The sequence below is a fragment of the Cydia pomonella genome, chromosome 2 (genome assembly GCF_033807575.1).
Source record: "Cydia pomonella isolate Wapato2018A chromosome 2, ilCydPomo1, whole genome shotgun sequence".
In the NCBI taxonomy this organism is placed as follows: Eukaryota; Metazoa; Arthropoda; class Insecta; order Lepidoptera; family Tortricidae; genus Cydia; species Cydia pomonella.
Genome location: NC_084704.1, coordinates 2,136,485 through 2,157,253, shown reverse-complemented (window position 1 = coordinate 2,157,253; position 20,769 = coordinate 2,136,485). Strand labels below are relative to the sequence as shown.

General features: G+C 37.5%; 1 protein-coding gene across 2 annotated transcripts in view; it reads left to right on the top strand.

Moving 5' to 3' along the window:
* LOC133531105 (solute carrier organic anion transporter family member 2B1-like) overlaps nt 1–13,331 on the top strand; it is a 31,081-nt gene extending 17,750 nt beyond the window's left edge. For both annotated transcript variants that reach the window (XM_061869224.1, XM_061869213.1), the window contains exons 6-12: nt 1,762–1,883; nt 5,246–5,335; nt 5,880–6,076; nt 7,176–7,289; nt 8,824–8,948; nt 10,193–10,333; nt 10,721–13,331. In XM_061869224.1, the coding sequence (XP_061725208.1) occupies nt 1,762–1,883; nt 5,246–5,335; nt 5,880–6,076; nt 7,176–7,289; nt 8,824–8,948; nt 10,193–10,333; nt 10,721–10,899 (968 nt within the window). In that variant the 3' untranslated portion in view covers nt 10,900–13,331. The remainder of the gene's footprint in view (nt 1–1,761; nt 1,884–5,245; nt 5,336–5,879; nt 6,077–7,175; nt 7,290–8,823; nt 8,949–10,192; nt 10,334–10,720) is intronic.
* Nucleotides 13,332–20,769: the final 7,438 nt, after the last annotated feature.

The following is a 20,769-nucleotide window of genomic DNA, read 5'->3' as shown; positions in this document are numbered from 1 at the left end:
AGCGTTAGATAGTATCAGACAGCCTAGCGGCATCTTCTGCCACAGCAATTAAAAATCGTCAGGTGACATTCCAAACTCACAAATTGCAAAAACATAATGAAACAAAAAAGAACCTTTTTCTACGCGTCGATTGTAATGGTTGAATTAAGATTTCGTACACCAAACTCTCCCAAATCAACTATAATATTCATTTCCAAACGGTTTAGTCAACTATAATGAAATGGACCAATCACAGGTCGCCGCGGTTAAGAGGACGAATCATAATCATAATACTTTATTGCGAAACAAAACGATAGCTCAAATTAATTATTTATTATAGGTTGTATAGTAGAAACAATTGCTTCATAAGTCATAAACGCACATGTGACTCCCTTAATATAGCAACATCCATAGACTACGAAACGCTTACCATTGCTTGTAGCAAGGAGAAAGTACCAGGGCCTCATGAGTTACGAAAAGGTGTCGTTGACCACCCCGCCGGGTTCCGGCGGCCGAGGCGCGTACGAGTATGAAGGTATCGCGGCTTGGCTTGTTTTCCTGTATGATTTTATTAGTTTTAAGTATTATTTTTATTGACTCGTCGAAAAAGTATTGTGTACAATAGTGATATCATCAAGCTTTTCAATTTCGTACCTCACTTTGGCAACTCAGCTCGTACTCGACTGAAAAGCTCTCTATTATATCACGATTGTATGAAATACTATATTTTGATACTCGCACGGTTCACTTTGGCTATTAAAAAGCTATTAAGAAGTAATTAGTGAGTTTTGGCTGTCACCTGACGAAATATGATGGGAGAGAGGAGGAGGTCATGGCAGTGCGGAGTCTTTTCTGTGTAAGATTCTCCAACCAGTTTTTTTTGTCCTAATTCCCAACCTAATTTGGGAATCGGACGTGATTTTTGCGAAAGTAGCTTACTCATTTGACTGAATTGCGGCTACAGACCACCCATTATCGCAGCCCAGCCCATTACGTATGGGGGATGGGTCTTCAAAAAAAATATTGAGGTTTCTAATATATTTTTTTTCTAAAGTGAATAATTTGCGCGAGAGACACTTCTAAAGTGGTAAAATGCGTCCCCCCCCCCGTAACTTCTAAAATAGAAGAATGATAAAACTAAAAAAACTTCCACCGAAAATTGGTTTGATCGAGATCTAGTAAGTAGTTTTTTTAATACGTCATAAATAGTTGGGAACCCTTCATGAGCGAGTCTGACTCGCACTTGGCCGCTTTTTTGTCTTTAATGTAGGCACCTTAAGTCAAAATCACATCCAGATTATGAAAAATCATTTTTTTGTTTCTTTGTGTGTGTATCTCGTTGAGCAGATACACTGAAAGAAATGTTTGCATAACTGTAACAAAATTTTGGTTACTGTTTACACAAAAATTGGGACTTGCGAACTATGTGTTATATGTTACAAAACCGTGTTTGGCTATCAGTGTTCAGGTACTGGGTATACACTACAAAATAAGTTTGTAAATTTATGCAAAGTTTATTTTCTTATAACCGTAGTTTAGTAGAGCTCAACGAGGGGGGGGCGGGTTTAGGGTCGGCAACACGCATGTAACTCCTCTGGAGTTACAGGCGTACATAGGCTACGGAGACTGCTTACCATCAGGCGGGCCGTTTGCTTGTTTGCCACCGACGTAGTATAAAAAAATATTTAGTAAAGTTACAAAACCAGTTCGGCTATCTATTTTTTTCAGTGTAAGCATTCTTTTTTCTGACTATATATCAAACCAAACTGTTTATATTTCCAGGTCTACTCCGTAGCATGGGTCGCGTTCTACGCAACGGAGTGGGAGTCCTGCAAATCCTGGCGATGGCATTACTGGCAGCTGCTTGGCGAGGCTTCGGGCTGCAAGAAGCAGCCTTTGTCCAGGTACGAGTCTAGGAACAGCCAGTTTATTTATACGCGCGCGCGCGTGTGTGTGTGTGTGTGTGTGTGTGTGTGTGTGTGTGTGTGTGTGTGTGTGTGTGTGAGTATTGGAGTAGGTATTGGGTATCTATGTAAGGATGTCCCCAAAATATTTATTATATTTATTTATTTGATAAAAAGGTAAGCAATTACTAAATTTAGGTTACACAACGTAGCGTACAATGCAAAGATTATAAAATTGGTCAATAGGCTTGGCAATGATACAATTTAGATAAGAAGATAACTGAGATAATGACCGTTATGTGTTTCGTTGGAGTTATCTTATACAGGTTTAGATATTTCCTTCTTGTTTATCTTTACTTTTAGCGTTGTAGTGGAATTATCAGTACCGTTACTCGACACAAGATGTCTCAAGTGTCGCAACTGACGTAAATTGTATTGTATTGCTCAACAATATTCAACTACCTATTACAAGCAGACGGAGTTGAAAATAGAGTTCCGGTTAATTCGGTTATAATATTAGCTGAAAATTGTTGAGCATTCGACTTTTCGTTCGTCACAACATAATTGTCAAGTAGCAGTACTGATAATTCCGCTACACGATACTAGATGTCGACTACGAATATAATAAGCGTTTTGGTACCAAAACTTAAGTATGGAGTGAGCACTCTATGTACCTAACTTATTTTTCTATAGTAGAACGTAGCAAAATATTTCTTTACAGTACATATGGGGCTACTTTATAGCACTAGTGCGAAAAGTAGCATATTACGTTACTGTGTCGAACATTTAAAGGGCCATATGTACTGTAAAACGATGTACGATACATGTGCGAATAGGTAATTCGCAACTCGTGTCGATTTAAAACACTCCCTTCGGTCGTGTTTTAATTTATCGCCACTCGTTTCGAATTTCCTATTTTTCGCACTTGTATCGTAATGTACTATTTAACAACCTACGCTACTATTGTCGCCTGGCTGACGGGACAGAATAGCAACAAAAAAAGTTGATTCATCCTAGATAAACACCCATGACTCAGGAATAAATATCTGTGTTCATCACACAAATAAATGCCCTTGCCGGGATACGAACCCGGGACCATCGGCTTCATAGGCAGGGTAACTACCCTACCCATGCACTTTGCCAGCTGCCTATGTAGCCGATGGTTCCGAGTTCGAATCCCGGCAAAGGCATTTATTTGTGTGATGAACACAGATATTTAGTCCTGAGTCATGGGTGTTTTCTATGTATGTATTTATCTATATACGTATGTATATCGTCACCTAGTGTCCATATATATATATATATATCAGTGGCGGCGCGTCACAAATATTCGTAGGGAACCCGGAGCTAATTTTACTTTCCTTTTCTTCATGATCCGATCGTGAAAGTACTCAACGGTCTGAAATTAGACAAGCCGGTGGGAATCGAGTTCTTTGAACGATCCGCCACTGATATATATAGTGTATAGTGTGCAGCCAAATAACACTAGACCCTACTCATAGTGTTGTGTTCCTGCCGGTGAGTAAGGTTGCCAGAGCTCAACGAGGGGGGACGGGTTTAGGGTCGGCAACGCGCATGTAACTCCTCTGGAGTTGCAGGCGTACATAGGCTACGGACACTGCTTACCATCAGGCGGGCCGTATGCTTGTTTGCCACCGACGTAGTACAAAAAAAAATAGTACAAGCTTTGCTTAGTTTGGTTGGGGCTAAGTCGATCGGTGCAAGATTGACCTCAAATATGTATTTATTACCTATTCATTATTATAAAACAAAAGGCCGAAAAGCTGAAACTAGCATGTATAATTAGATAGTTTTACTTAAGTGTAGATTACAATGTTACAATATGGTAACAGGTTTTTCTCCACATCAACTGTAAAGGGTCTCTTGATTGTTCAAAAACTATTGGGGCACCACGGACTTGCATGCTCTTCGGGCGCCGGCCGCCTATCCCGTCATGCGGCACTCAACGACATCCTGAGAAGGGTGCTCGTCAGCGCCAACGTCCCCGCAGCTCTGGAGCCCCAGATCGTGCGGGACGATGGTAAGCGCCCCGACGGGATGTCGTTGATCCCCTGGAGGATGGGCCGTGCGCTGGTGTGGGACGCTGCGCCGATACGCTGGCAGCTTCCTACTTGCCAGCGACCAGCAGAAACGCCAGGTCGGCGGCTGACGCCCGAGAACGTTTTAAAACTAATAAATATAGTTGTCTCGGCACCAACTACGAATTCGTAGCTTTTGGTGTCGAGACACTTGGTCCGTGGGGCAAAGGTGCGCGTGGGCTCCACAGGGAGCTTGGAAAGCGATTGAGGGAGGCAACGGGAGACCCTCGCGCAGGCAGTTCTCTCGCGCAAAGGCTTGCCGTCGCGATACAGCGCGGGAATGCTGCCTGCGTGATGGGCACCCTGCCAAGAGGCCAGGGTCTGTTTTAGGTATCTTTATTTTTTCTAGGTAGGTTTAGTTTTAGTAGTTTTATTTTATAAGTAGTCATAATTTAATTTTATTCAAAATGTATCCTTTTTTCATCATAAATAAATATTATTGAGAAAGTTGTAGGTATTTTATCTAAATGTAGGGCAAAGTACTCAGATGCAAATTTCGCGGAGTCGTTTCCTTATATATTAGCTGGTGGAATTGACTTGTAATGATTTTGAATGATACATTTTACATTACGTTCATCTGGATTTGATTTGGTTTGATTTATTTGGTATTTCATAGTTAGTATTTTCCTTAGTGTGGTGAAAATCTTGTGTTTCACTCGGAGGCAAAGTCCCTTTGTGCCTTGACGAGACGCTCCAGATTCCACTTCTCGAACCACTAGCTATGCTCGTGGCTCACTTTTGGAATCTTTCGCTAACTAATCAATGATTGGGTCCAAGCGCCAAGATACTTTTTAAGGAAATGAGTAAAAGGCTCATAGACTCTACCGGTGACCAGAGAGCTGGCAGCTTTCTCTCGCAGCGCATTAGTATTGCCATTCAGCGAGGGAATGCTGCCAGCATCTTTGGCACAATGCCGCGGGGGCCTTATTTAGATATATTTTAATTTAGATTAGTTTTTACCATTTTGTTTTATTATGTGCTGTATGTTTCCCATTAAATGTAATTTATTATTAAAATGTCGCAATAAAACTTAAAAAAAAAAAAAAATCAATAGTCTTTCTTATATGTCTAATCTTTGTTATCCTTAATTAAGCTTATTACCCCCGTGAAGTACCCCCACGGGGGTAATTACCCCCAGGTTAGGAACCGCTGGGGTAAACAACAACTTTACCCCCTTGTAAAACAAATAATTATTACTTATACATTTTTTTGTAGTATTTTTTCCAAACAAAAAGACTTCAATAACTAAATTATCTATTGCAGGTGAAATACTACGTGCGTCCGGACAACGATTCACAAATGGGGATCATGAATATTTATTTAAAAGTGATATCCATCATATTGGGAGTTATTGTAAGTTCGTTTTAAAAATTGTAGTTTCTACGTTTATATTACTTACAATTTGAATTGTTACAATGATTTTAATTTAACGAAATGTCTGTTCTGACTTTAATATTGGTACAGAAAAAATGTAAATTAAATGTAAGTTGAAATGAGAACCGTAAAACCACCCAACTATAGTCCAATACTGCAACTATGGTCCACAAGTTCAAAAGGAATTAATTAAGTATCTATACCAATGTTCCTTGTGGTTTACTCCTAGTTTTACCTTCCATTTATAAACATACTTTGCCTTAGAACTACAAAAATATAGTAAAATACACACCTGAACGAGAAAAATTGAGTTTATTTGTGGACCATAGTTGGGAGCTTTGGACTATAGTTGGGTGGTTTTACGGAACTTAAATGTTAATATGATATTTTTAAACAAGTTTTTAAATCCGTAAAATTGTAGATTCGCAAGTTTGCTATAAGTGCGATGACTTGTCCATTAAGTAGATACCTAATACTAAATACACGACAAGACATAATGATACCATTTTGTGTCGACTTTCAGCTAGTTGGATACATCTACACTGCCCCCGTCATGCCGAAGTTTGATCGTAAAGCAGCAGTCGCCAACGCCGCAAAGATGACTTTCCAAGCCACCGTGTTCTACGTTGGGATGACGGCGTTGCTGAGCTGCAATCGGAGTGAGATTGGAGGCTTGACCGAGCTTAATTATACTCAGCCTACTTGTGGACGAAGCTGCGGGTAGGTTCCAAAGAGGTCCTAATAGAAATGTCTATAATATTATCGTGTTGGTTTATCACTGAATGGAAACTTTCAGTACCTAAACTAAAGGCTTAAACTTGTAGCTAAAAGCCAGACCACTCAGCATGACTCGCGCGACTCCATAATTGAAGCCACGCTTGGCATATGGAATCACCGCGCTACAACGCAAGTCATTAGGCTTAGCGGGTATTGAATGATAATTTTAATGTTGTGTGTTTGACGACCGGTCTGGCCTAGTGGGTAGTGACCCTGCCTGTGAAGCCGATGGTCCTGGGTTCGAATTCCGGTAAGAGCATTTATTTGTGTGATGGACACAGATATTTGTTCCTGAGTCATGGATGTTTTCTATGTATTTTTTTTTATATATATATATATATATATATATATATATATATCGTTCTCTGAGTATCGCCAACACAAGCCTTCTTAGCTTACCGTGGGACTTAGTCAATTTGTGTAAGAATGTCCCTACAATATGTATTTATTTATTAAATGATAATGTTACGGTTATATAATATATGTAGGTACCACTTATAACGAAAAAGTTACAAAGGAGTGCCTTGAGCCGGACTTACGCCGGCGTCTTCAGTATTTGCGTGACATACGCAAGTCATGCTAAGCGGTCAGAGGACGGACAAGCTGACAGCTGACAAGCCTCAAAAATTGCATATAAGCAAGATATTGTGTGCAGCAAAAGATGCAGCTGTAACCTGAGGGGTTATGTTATTCAGTTTAAAATGAGATGTGGCTAAGGAGCTTCTGCAGCGCGTCTTCCATGTTTGCGGAGGCGCGCACAGATGGGTTCGATGCCGTCTGGCGCAAGAAAACTGCCTCGCTGCTTGACAGGGTGCGCGGGAGTGGCAACAGCATTTTAAACATGATAGCCAATAAGTTTGATTGTCCTCTTATGTGCAAAATGAGCCAGAGGACCAAATCACTTTTATTAATTTATTATTAGCGTTAGTAAACTAACATGTAGATTAAGTTCAAAACTAACAACTATGTGGACCATTATGTTGTCTATAATAAATAAATTGATTGATTGATTGATAAGGAAATCTATTTGTTTCTTTTTCAGTTGCGATCGACCATGGATGGAGTTTACTCCAGTCTGCGTCCCTGAGCAGATGACGACGTATTTCTCTCCTTGTCACGCCGGCTGTGCTACATCTGATACAGTTAATACTATTGGGTAAATTCTTTTCCATTTCTCATGCTCTGAAAGAGGGTCATTGTTGTTCTAAAAGTTTAGGTGTATAAAGTGTACCTATAGAAACGTATCACTTTCTGCACTAGAGCATTTTAAATTATTTTTTAACAAGCAGTCGTTTGCGGACGATGCTATAAAGCTTAGAATAAATTTAAAAGTTGAAAAATTACTGTCTTGGGTGAGACTCACGGCCTCTCGATTGGTTTGCTGCCTACCTATGAATGAGGTCTTGGTGGCTCAGATGGCAGAGCGCTGGAGTATCTATCCAGTGGCCGTGAGTTCAAGTCTCACCCAAGACAGTAATTTTTCCACTTTTTAAATTTATTCTATAAGCTTAGAGCATTTTACTTCCGAAGTACGATTTTTTTAATTTTTTTAACGATAAACAATTGAAATTTCGTTTTAAATGGATTTGTTATACAATTTCCATTCTGATATTTAACTCGCTCTCATCCCTTGGTTAACAATCTACTATACTTTCTCTATCTACTCTTATAGAAACGAAACTTTTCTAAAACTAATATTTACCAAGCACTTTAGCACCCCTTGGTGTGCCGTCGGTGCCAAATTGAAATGCTGGATGAAATGTTAATGGTGTTTTTGAGGATTTTTATTCAACTCCTGTAATTGCAGCTTCTAATTCAGATTGGAGTCAATTACTCCTCGCCTCAGAATTTTACTACCTCAAATAAACTTGTTCAATTATTTCTCTATTTATATTTAAAAATTAGAAATCAGTGCATCTAGGACTAGTATTAAATAAAATCATTTTGCTACTCTTTAATACCTATAGGTACGTACGATTTTTAACTGATAACCATATAGAATATGCAGCACTTTTGAGTGTACACGATCAACCGAATTACAGAGCGGATATTACAACATTGGTGTCATCACTTTTAACAAATTAGGAATAGATTCATTCATATAATTAATTAAATTGTTAATAAATAAGCTAAAAACTATAAAACCCAAAATTGAACCTTGCGGAACCCCTAGTCCCATATGGGGTCATCCATTAATTACATCACACGTTTAGGGGGAGGGAGGGGGTCAAGAAAATGTGACATGTTGTGACAAGGGGAGGGGGGAGTCACAAACTTTGTGACGTCATTTTAACTGCACCAGTATTTATTAAAAAAAAATTCGCTGTACAGTTAAATAACGAGTTTTTAGAACGATAATCGTTTTATGCGATTAATTTTCTTTCCTAGTTGTTTTTGTGTTATAATTACTAATATTTTTATTTAAACCAAAATGGTTTGATAAAATATTAATAGTAACAAATTAGATTCGCCGATTTTGTTGAAAAAAAAATGCGAAAAATGTGACGTCACACCAGGGGGGGGAGGGGTTTGCCAAATATGACCAAATGTGACAAGGAGGGCGGGAGGGGTCAAAAAACCTAGAAATACGTGTGATGTAATTAATGGATGACCCCTATGTGATTTGTGCGTGCTATGTGTTTTAATTTTACAAATTGCTTCCTAATATATAACGTCCTGGTCTGTTTCAGGGTATACTCGAACTGCTCATGCGCGCCGGGCCTGCGTGTCACCAAGGGCGCGTGCGACGACGGCTCCTGTGCCAGCATGTACAACTTACACCAAATGTTTTACGTGACCCTTTGCTTGGTCAGCAGTAAGTTACTTCTTTCTTAAGTAACCTACTTCTTTACTTAGTCAAGTTATTCGTGGCTTTTTTGTTTATTTTTTGAAAAAGATCTTATTTCATGCAGGTGAAGTATCAACGCCTATATTCTTCCCGCGGGAGTCATGGATTGTAAAAAAAAACTATAACTTCGTAGGGAGTAATAATTTTTTTTTATTAATCAAGTAGCGTTAGTGAGTTTTACTTTTAAAATACTGACGTTTACAATTTAATATTTTTGTTTATGTTTAAAAATATTTTATACGATTAATTTTATAGCCGTTTTTTATTTTTTTACATAATTTTCAATCGTGGCTGAATGCCGAATAGGTCTGTGCCTTCGATACCTAACCTGTCAAAAAATGACAATATGGAGGACGAATGTTTGATATGTAACCGTATTTAAGAATTATTTTGCTTAAAATTTAGTTTTTTCATCGCAAGTGTGATGAAAAATATTGTGTGTAACTCCGGGGGTAAGAATTTTGTAAACTCGGGTCTTTAATTCCCTCGTTTCCAAAAATTCACGTATCCCCCTCCTTGCACATGTACTATTTCAGTTGTGTAACGATACACAACGTACCATAGCTGTACAATCTTAGTATAAAATAGCTAATGATACAGCCGAGGTATCTGACGAGCAACAGAAGAATATTTTTAGAGTACCTAATTGTGATAAAAGGTAAAAAACCCACGCAAGTTTCGCGCGGAACGCCATATCTCTTGTTGAAGGGGAGCCGGAGATGCTAAATTTATAGTTACTCGAGCGTCGTGGAGACCTATTGTATTCGTAAGATGAGATGACACTGACAGGAACACTAGAAAGCATCTACACATTTTTTTATAAAAAAATACACATGGAGTTACTCGAGCGCGTCAGAAATAGGTACGGTAGTTTCAATTCCCCAACATATCTCTGATAACAAGGGTATATTAATCTGCTTGTTTTCATGGTTGGGGTGGTCATACGGAAGGCTAGAAAATTAGGAAAAAAAAAAGTACTTGAGCGCGTCTCCTATTGAGGGTCGGCAACGCGCATGTAACACCTCTGGAGTTGCATGCGTCCATAGGCTACGGTGACTACTTACCATCAGGCGGGCCGTATGTTTGTTTGCCACCGTCGTGGTATAAAAAAACTCAAAAGGATGCAAGGTATCCCCCTTATGTTAATCTGACGCGCTCGAGTAACTCCAAAAATCCCCTCTTGGGCTACAAGATTATTTATTGTTTTTCAGCTCTGGCGTTCACATGGCAGACCACCGTGTTGTTGGAGTCAGTGGACAAGCGTGACGTCGCGATGGCAGTGGGGCTTGCGTCCAGCGTAGTGTCACTCGTCGCCTTCGTGGGGGCCCATGGGTTCTACATGGGAATTAGCTGTGAGTACAGACACACTTGCCCACGGATGTATGTATGTACATACTCGTAGAACCAGGTAGACAAATCTGACGTCGCGCTGGACGTCGAGCTCGCGTCAAGCGCGGTATCACTCGCCTCTGTGGGGGACCATGGATTCTTTCTTTAATATACCTAATGTAAAGTTTTTCATTTTATGTATATGAGTATTTATAACTTTATATTATTCGTCTAGTACTCATAACACAAGCCTTAAAATCATATGTCAGAAAGTAGAATCATTTATCATGTATTTTCCATTATTATTTTTCATTACAAGTAATGAATACTGGTGTTGTAAGTTTACCGATCTTACTATGGAACTGAGTCGATCTGTAGATTGTCCTATAATGTTCATTTATTCTTTTCAGTATTCACGTGCGCGTTTACCCGCGGCTCAAAGTGCTTGCTCCATAACGAGCTCTTCGCACCCTGGGTGGGGTACTCCAGCGCGGTCCTAGCTGGGCTGGCTTTCATACTCACCATAATCTCCTGCGTTCTACTGAGGAGACAGAAAGAGCCTAAGGAAGAAGACGTGAGCCTTGGATAGTAGTGTATTAGAAACTTACGACGTTCAGGGACGCCTTTACCCACGGCTCCAAGTGTCTTCTCTACAACGATCACTTTGCATCCTGGGTGGGGTACTCCAGCGCGGTCCTAGCTGGTCTGGCTTTCATACTCACTGTAATATAATGTTGCGTCATACTGGGGAGATAGAAATAACTGAAGGAATCTAGAAGACGTGAACCCTGGATAGCGTATATAAGACAGAAAGATGCCGTTTGTTTTTTTTATCGATTTTTTTTCGTTAGATTTGGGTAAAATTTCTGTGGTTTGAAGAGCTCCTTATTCTGGGTGGAATAAATACAAAATCACAATTTGGGAAAAAAACAAGAAAATTTCCTTTGTGTTACGAAAATATCATACGTACATTAAAATACAGTGGAAGATTTTTTAAGACATGGTGCAGGCTTAAACCGAGATGGCGGGATGACCTGGACAACTTCCTGAACAACTGGCTGGAGGAAACACCAAATAGCCTCCCTATTTGGTGTTTCCTGGTGGAAATCAAGGGGAGAGGCCTTTACCTAATAGTGTGAAACTGAAAAAAGTAAAATACCTAGTGATTATTTATTACATATGTACAGAATGGGGAACTATATCTATCCATCAAATTTTTACGAAATCTGTCAAAAAATATAAATGGGCCCTAATAGCATCAGGGGTCTATAAGTATCAGTTACGCTCACAGAGTTGGTTTTAAGTTAATTTTTATTTTTAATTTTATTTAATTGATTTTATTTTTAATTGTTGGCCCATCTACGGTTCTAGCTAATTGGGGTTTCAATACTAACGCTATGACATCTCCAATGTAAAGTGAACCCTACATGGTGCAACAATTTAAGTCCGTGACTGTACTGGTGATACCGCATTAACTCACAAGTGTCCCGAAAGAGGAGATATATGTACTAACCACTTTAGGAAAAGCGTGTTATGGAAGATGACAACGTATTACTATCCAGTATACGCGTGTTTCTTGGACTTATCTAAAGCTTTTGATATGGTGTCCTATGATCTCCGGTATGCCGACGATATGGTGCTATAGGGCCCTTGGCAAGTGTGAGAGGTATGTGGTGGCTCATATTTCAGTCGCGCGGTTTAAAGTAGACAGGGTCCCGAATATTGTCTTAAATGGAGTACCACTATAACGAACCGCTAAATTTAAGTACTTAGGTCACTGCGTTACGGAGTGCCTCTCGGACGATCTGGACATTGAGAGGGAGCGTAGGGCGCTGGCTGTTCGTGGGAATATGTTGGCTCGCAGGTTTGCGCAATGCAGTAATAAAGTAAAAATTACTTTATTTAAGGCATTTTGCCAGTCTTTTTATCCGTGCTGCCTGTGGGTGAACTATACTCAGCGGGCAATTAGTGCCTTGAGGGTGCAATACAATAACACGCTCAGGATGCTGTTGGGACTGCCCAGGTACTGCAGCGCATCAGGCATGTTTGCGGAAGCGCGAGTAGACGGCTTCCATGCCATTATTCGAAAGCGGGTCGCCTCCATCATGCGCCGTGTGCGGGGGAGTAACAACAGCATTCTGGACGTGATCGCTAGCAGTTTGGACTCTCCCATAGCTGCACACTGGAATAGTCTGCATGTAATTAATTAATAGACAGAATTTTAACCATTATTAATATTATTTTGTGATTATTTGTAATTCTAAAATGTACCTTCTTATTTGAATAGGATTTAAATTTAATTTTAATATTTTATCATTTTTAATTTATTGCTATTAAAACTGTGTTATTTTAATAATTTTATTGTAATATGGATCATTTGTTATCTGTAATAAAGAATTGAATTGAATGAAATAACTGTGATACTAATTATAGATCGTCTCATTCACTACGACGTGCGCCTGTGCCTCGTATTGTCATGCCATTAGCGGTTAGATTTGACAAACCTGTGCGTCATCGTGTATGACATGATCTAAACTATTAATAAATAGTGAACTAGTATTATATACCATCAATGACATGTTAGTTATGATATATTAAGTATATCATATAGCCTAAGTGTTGCAAGTAGATAATACTGGAAAATGTTAATATACTTTCTCCTTCTTGAGACAGGAATTTACCTATTGTGAAGGTCTTGAAAAGTTGTAAACATGTACATTTAATTTTATTTCCGAAAATAATGAATTTATTAATTAGAACTAGGTTTATGGAGTGGAAAAGATATGAACAGCATGGCTTTGCAGACTGCTTAAGATATCCTCTTACGCAACTACGAGTACATAGTGTCTGAATGAGACAGCCTTTTATATGATATAGGAGGTAAACGAGCAGACGGATTGAATGAATTTATTAGGTATTTAATGTATAATTTAAGTAGATGAGAAATGTGCCTACGTATCTAATTAATCAGTAAGTAAGTACGTTATAACTTCATATTTTGTAAATAAATATTGAGTATAAGCGTTGTGTTCTTTTTTTATTACATCATTAAGAGTTATACTTACCAGCATCTCCCAAATTATGGGTCGTTAGGTGGGTCGGTCGGGCCCATAGGTGGGTCGCGAGCGAAATTTGAGAGGGCCATGAAACTTAAGACGACATGCCGACCGATCGGGTTAACAGCCGGTACTAATAATATTTAATGCTCCCTATTTAAGAGCCCGGTAACGATTTTAGAGCAAAAATGTAAAATTGATAGATTTAGTCGTTGAAATTGCAGTTACTTTTCTACATTTTAATTTCTAAGTTTTACTAGTATTCCAACTTTTCAATTCATATTCTGGTTTCTAATTAAATTAAAATGAAAGAAACATTAATTTTAACGTATATAATGGTGTCGAAAATAGTTTTAATTAAGTACATGATACCTAGTTAGGATTAGATATTCCTCCTCGTCCACCATATTTGTAAGAAGTTTATACCAGGGAGCATTGCTTGCCGAGATGGCGCACACTTGCGCGCGCACATCCGTCGCTCGCCCGTGTGTTTTCATCGGCGCCCGCGCCGGTCTACACCGCACAAGATAACGCCGTGTAGTCAACGTGCAAATCGCTTACGCTCCGTAGCGATGGAAACGCAACTGTCACTGTCGCAATAATATAGAAGAGTGAAAGAGAGACACAAAGCCACCACATCAACCTACCGACTGCACCATTTAAAGTATTGGGAATAGTACAATGAAACCACCTCAGCTGATTATAACTAGACTAATTTATTATTTTCTTGCATGCCGCTAGAACTCACCCTAAATCTCTATCTACCCACGTGCAAATAACAAGTTTAAATGATTCAGGATGCGTTGATCTTTCACTTAAAAAATGAATTTATCAATTCCGGCGTACCACAGGGTTCCGTTTTGGGACCACTGTTTTTCAATATCTTTATTAACGATCTTCCCATGAATGTATCTCATGTTACGGTACGGCATATCTCTATACCGACGATACTAGTGTTATTATTCAAAATAATGGCATCTAAACATTTAACTCACAAATAGATCAAACGTTGTCCGAACTTAAGTATTGATTTCAATGTGATGGACTAAAACTGAATGTCGATAAAACTAATTACGTAACATTTTGCAAATATACCGATAGCATAACCCTATAAGATATCTCTTCACTTTGAGAAAGTAGAAACAACAAAAATTTTAGGTATTGAGATTGATAATCAATCGCGTTAATCAAACCTTCATTGAAGCCATAAGGAAAACACTAGCCAGCGCCTGCTATGCTTAAGGTAATCAGTCCAAAACGTTAGACTCAGCCATCCTCAATGTAGTGTACTTTGCAGATTTTGAGAGTATCTTGAGATATGGTGTAGAGGTTTGGGGAAACAGTGTCCACATAGAGCCAATTCTGATACATCAGAAAAGCTACAAGATGCATCGCTAGAGTCAAACCGCTCGATTACTGATGTAGTCTCATTTTATATTTATATAATAAGTTTATTTATTTTTAACAATAGATCCAATTATTCGTGTAAGGGCAAAACCTAATTACGAGAGATACTTATGAAAGCGGTACCTGATTTATTAAAATCCAGTAACTTTTGCCTACGGTTAAATATAACACATTATTTCATTTTGTGTAACCTCCTCCTGTCTCGTTTGTTTACCATGTTATTGACAAGAACGATACAATGTCATAATACCATTTGAAATGTAAAGAGTTTTGCTGAATACGATGCTTGATTTTATCACGTGAAGTGTACTCCACGTGATCGTCAATACAAGAAGACAAAACCTTTTTTTCACTTCTAAATATTTTCCATTCTCCATATTTTTTTAGTATGTTATTGACACAATGAACAACTAGGTTTAAAGGGTTTCTTTTTTTCAGAATATGCAAAAAAAAAAAACAGCACAACCTATGACCTAGAACAGTGGTGGGCAAAGTACGGCCCGCGGGCCAACTCCGGCCCGCGCAAGGATTTCATCCGGCCCGCCGCCGGTCCTTCGAAATAATTAGTATATGGCTCGCGACATAACGGTTGCAAATCAAAGACATTTATTCTACAGTTCAGGCCCTTGTCGGATTTTTTTAAATTTTCTGTCCCCCCATGAAAAAAGTTTACCCACCACTGACCTAGAATATATTATGCTGAAGCGATCGAAATCAAAATCAAAGTGATTTGTTAGGATTTAGTTAGTGGAAACCGTTTTCTCCCGAAATAGAATTTCATATAAAAATTACCGTTATTTCGTTAGATTCAAAAGGCAATTCTTCCCTCTTAAGTAAATTTGATATATAAGTCATTAATATATTTATTTATTATTGGGAAACAAACGGCGAAAAATAATACATATGTTTAAACAAATATAGAATACACACAAGCCATAACAGTTTCCACTTATAGAATAATAACATTCTTTGTTGCTCAAACCAATACAATTTGGTTTAACTTCTATGAATTTGTAAAGTAGGTTTAGGTAAGATTATTAAACTTTAACAACAGAGAAGAAAGACGCTATACCTTGCTTATACTTAATTTACATGCAACTCTTTATCTTAGAGAATACAAATCATTAAATTTAATATTTACTACTTTTTTTTATTATAAATTTTTATAATAATATATGAAGAACTTATGAGTGTCGTGTGAACAGTTTTAACAAGTTTGACGTATATGATTGTTGTATATGGCGTATATGATAATTGTAGGATTACTGTCAAGTAGGATCCCATATCAATCAATTGATTATCAAGTGATAATTTCTGTGATAGTCTAATGACGACCTTACCTACTCTTGTCATGATTACAATGACAATTTCTAAATGCTTTTGTTGTTATTATTAAATATCCAAGTTAAATGTATTATTTATAATTATAAATGAGTAGGCGGGTGGATTTCATAATCCCGCAAAAAGTTATGTCTCGGACTCTGTAAAAAAAGCAAGTAGATTTTGCATGTTGCAACTTTTTTATTTATCAATAAAAACATTTATCTTAATGTTCCTTCAATTTACATCTCCAATAATATAGAAGTTTTTTTTTAATGAAATGTTTCTTGTGTCTCAAATAATCATCGTCTACCAGAAAAATCTTAACCTTTTTGTTTGCAGTGAAAATTATCGCATATCTATCGTATGATTGCGATATTTCTTTTACTTATATCTTTTCCATATTGTTGTTTAAGACATAGCGAAATTTGCAAGAATTCCTTTCCCGAGATTACCAAAAAAATATTTTATATTTTGTCAGGAATATTCGTAAACACCGCCGTCAGGGTAATGTAAATGTGCGCTTATCTCCGTGTATAACAAAATAGGTACCGCTAAAACTCACTGTCCTATTATACACTTTAGTATTCAATGCAAAATTTATTTCACTTAAAATTCACATGATTGAATAGTGAGAAATATTATGAACAAATTTGTAAAACGTAGTTTGTCACAACAGAGCATCTTTACCGTTATGCTTTGGTTTTAACAAGTTACGAACGATATATTAGAAATAATTATGAAATGAATGGAAAAACTACATGAAGTTTATTGTCTAGCATATACATTAACTACTATCATTTGTATTATAGAAATAAAGACAATCATATACCCGTCATCACCAGAAAAAAATTACGAGCGATGATTTTATTTTATTGTATTATTCAAATCAGTTACATAGCATTACAGTATAACTAAAAAACAACGGGTTGCACTCCGGGAGTGCCGGCAGAAGTGAAATCTTGAATATTAACGTTGTGCATTTTTGATATTTTGAAATGATTAGGGAATAATTTTGCACGAATTGCTTTAATTATCAGTATAAAAGTACTATCATTTATTTGGTAAAATACAATATTCATTTATTGCACTATCGTACTCAAACATGACAGTTTATATTACATTTAAAATGTTACACTTCAGAACTTTCTGGCCATCCAAAAAGGTAACGCTGCCAGCCTTCTGGGTACCATAATGCATGAAGGTGACCTGGGGAGCATTTTTTATTTATAAGTTTATTTTAAGTTCTATTATATTTTAGTATTAATTTTAATATCTTAGTATATAATTTATTATTATTATGGTTTTTAGGGTTCCGTAGCCAAATGGCAAAAAAACGGAACCCTTATAGATTCGTCATGTCCGTCTGTCTGTCCGATTCTGACACAGCCACTTTTTTCCGAAACTATAAGAGCTATACTGTTCAAACTTAGTAAGTGGATGTATTCTATGAACCGCATTAAGATGTTCATACAAAAATAGAAAAAAAAAACAATAAATTTTGGGGGGTTCCCCATACTTAGAACTGAAACTCAAAAAATCTTTTTTCATCAAACCCATACGTGTGGGGTATCTATGGATAGGTCTTCAAAATGATATTTAGGTTTCTAATATCATTTTTTTCTAAACTGAATAGTTTGCGCGAGAGACACTTCCAAAGTGGTAAAATGTGTGTCGTCCCCCCTGTAACTTCTAAAATAACAGAATGAAAAATCTAAAAAAAATATATGATATACATTACCATGCAAACTTCCACCGAAAATTGGTTTGAACGAGATCTAATGAGTAGTTTTTTTTGAATACGTCACAAATTAAAAAAAAATTTTTTTCATCAAACCCATACCAGTGGGGTATTTATGGATAGGTCTTCAAAAATGATATTTAGGTTCCTATTATCATTTTTTTCTGAACTGAATAGTTTGCGCGAGAGACACTTCCAAAGTGGTAAAATGCGTGTCCAAAGTGGAAAAATGTTGAACAAGATCTAGCAAGTATATATTTTTTAATACGTCTCAAATGGTACGGAACCCTTCATGCGCGAGTCCGACTCGCACTTGGCCGCTTTTTTTTAAGTTGTACCTTCAATAAACGCCTTATTGAGAGACTTCAGAACTATTACAATTATTAAAAATTAAAATGTTATCTCTCAGAAAAATCAACTTCCGACTCTTACACCATCATCATTACCAGAACCATCATGGAGTTTTTCGATCAGGTCACGTGTCCATCTTACGAATTATCAATCTGACGAATGTGTCGGTCACGTGATCTGTCGCGAGTTTGACATTTTTTCCCCATCACAAAAACTGCACAGCGGCAGCGCCGCTAAAGAAGTTTTCAGTTCAATAATATTTACTGCATGGATAAATGTTTAGTGATGAAATCCGCCAAGGCGCGCAAAATTACACGTGATTATGCTTTAAAAATGGAAATACCTAAATACAGAAATTAATGATATCATAATTGGAATGCGATAACCTGGGCGTTGAGGTTATTTGTTTATTACCTATGTTATGTCCACGATAAGAAAATGACGTTTGAATATTCACCTTCACAGGATGTTACAAAATAATTTTAACCGTCTGCAAAAAGAAAGTACTAAACTAAAAGATGAATTTGTAAATTTTAAAAACTGCTGCAAAAGTAATAAGTTCTTATACAAACCATGTCATTACACTATACTCGGTTTAGGCTACTGTGTAATGTATAATTTATTTACTGAGCGCCACCTAGTCCATCCAACGGGCCTTACAGAGGGCCTACCGCGATCCACGTTCGACGTGTTGCCTCCCTGTCACACTTACGTACAAATGTACAAGTGCGATAGAGAGGCAACACGTCGAATGTGGTTCGCGGTAGGCCCTCTGAAAACATCGTCGCGGAGTGTTACATGTGGCCCATGCCGCGAGACCAAGCTGAGTGAGGACCATCCCATACAATCATTTTTAGTCACAATTACTACATTTTTCGACACTTGTGTGGACACTCAAATATTCTGGTAACATATTTGGTCGGTGTTACGTCGTAGTTTGGTTGAGAAGACTAAAATGGGGACGAGTCGACACAGTCCTATTAGGTTATTTAGTTACGTCGCAGTATAGTAACATTGTTACCAGTTTGCAACCGCTTGCAGCACAAATCATTCATTCATTCACTCACTTGCTGTGACTGCTGTCAAATACTTTCAATAAAATCCAGTTGACGTGAAACTAAATAACGTGTTACAATTAGAAAAAATGTAAGTACTTTAATTTTAGTTTTATTGTCATATTTTTTTAATTATTGCATCATGCATGCAAGTATTGCGAAAAGAAATATACCGTGTAATTTTATCAAAGAAGTTAAAATTTGCCAACGCTCCTCCAAAATAATTAAAATTGAACGATTGTAAACAAATATTTCATAAATTTTATAATATTTTTTTTTTAGTCCTCAGAATCCTGTGCCGTAGTAAAGAAACAAATGTTAATGATAAAAATAAGCTTTTGTTTTATGAATAAGCCATTTAATTACGAAAACAAATGTTTTCGAGAAGAAAAGTAGTTTAGGTCCGGTTAGAAAAATACTAAGTAGGATCCGTCACAAAGTTACCAGATTGTGTACACATCGTAACTAAAAGTAGTAATCAGTTTACCAAATTTTCATAATGGCGGCACGTACTTTTTGTTTTCAGAGATTCTCAAACTTTTCATCACCATGCCTTTTTAGGGTTCCGTACCCAAAGGGTTAAGCCTATTACTGAGACTCCGCTGTCCGTCCGTTCGTCCGTCTGTCACCAGGCTGTATCTCATGAACCGTGATAGTTAGCCAGTTGAAATTTCTACAGGTTATGTATTTCTGTTGCCGCTATAAGAACAAATACTAAAAACAGAATAAAATAAATATTTATTTCCAATCTCGAGGTTCTCATCCAATAACCGAAATTAAGCAACGTCGGAGGGGGGGGGGGTCAGTACTTGGACTCGCACTTGGCCGGTTTTTCAATCGTCCTTCAAGGTTTTTCAAGGCCAATTGATTTCTTTTGTGCCCAGCACAAGGGTAGTCGAAGAAATCATCGGTGTTTTATACACAAATTGTAAAAACATTTACGTAACGTTACGACACACTGTGGAGGTTTTGGTAACAAAGTGTCTACACGGTTACTAAACATAGTTCCTAAAGTGTACACTTGTCACAATATACACGCAATATTTTATACATGTTTCGACGCAAATGTTTCCGTAAAGTGTACATTGACTACGCATAATTACTAAAAGGCATTTTGGTCATATTGTGTGTACACTGTTACCACACAAAAAACCAAATCTGTCACAGTCACGTGTCGTAACATTTACGACACTTTTTCTAATTGTAACTACTTAGCGCAACTCTTCATTCTGTGTTTGTTTTATTAATTACATTCAAGCCTACTTGTAGCTCATGAAATACTGCGTTACGTGAACAATAGATTTCCTTTGATAGGGTTGGTCCTTCGGACCTAAGGATAGATTTAAGAAAAGGAGCCACCAGGATTTTTGATGTCTTTTATACAATCGTGGTATAATCAAGTTTTTCAATCTCGTACCTTACTTAGGCAACTCAGTAAGCTTCGTTGCCTAAACACGGTACTCGACTGAAAAGCTCTCTATTATATCACGATTGTATACCCAGACCCAGCAGCACCCAGATTGAAACAT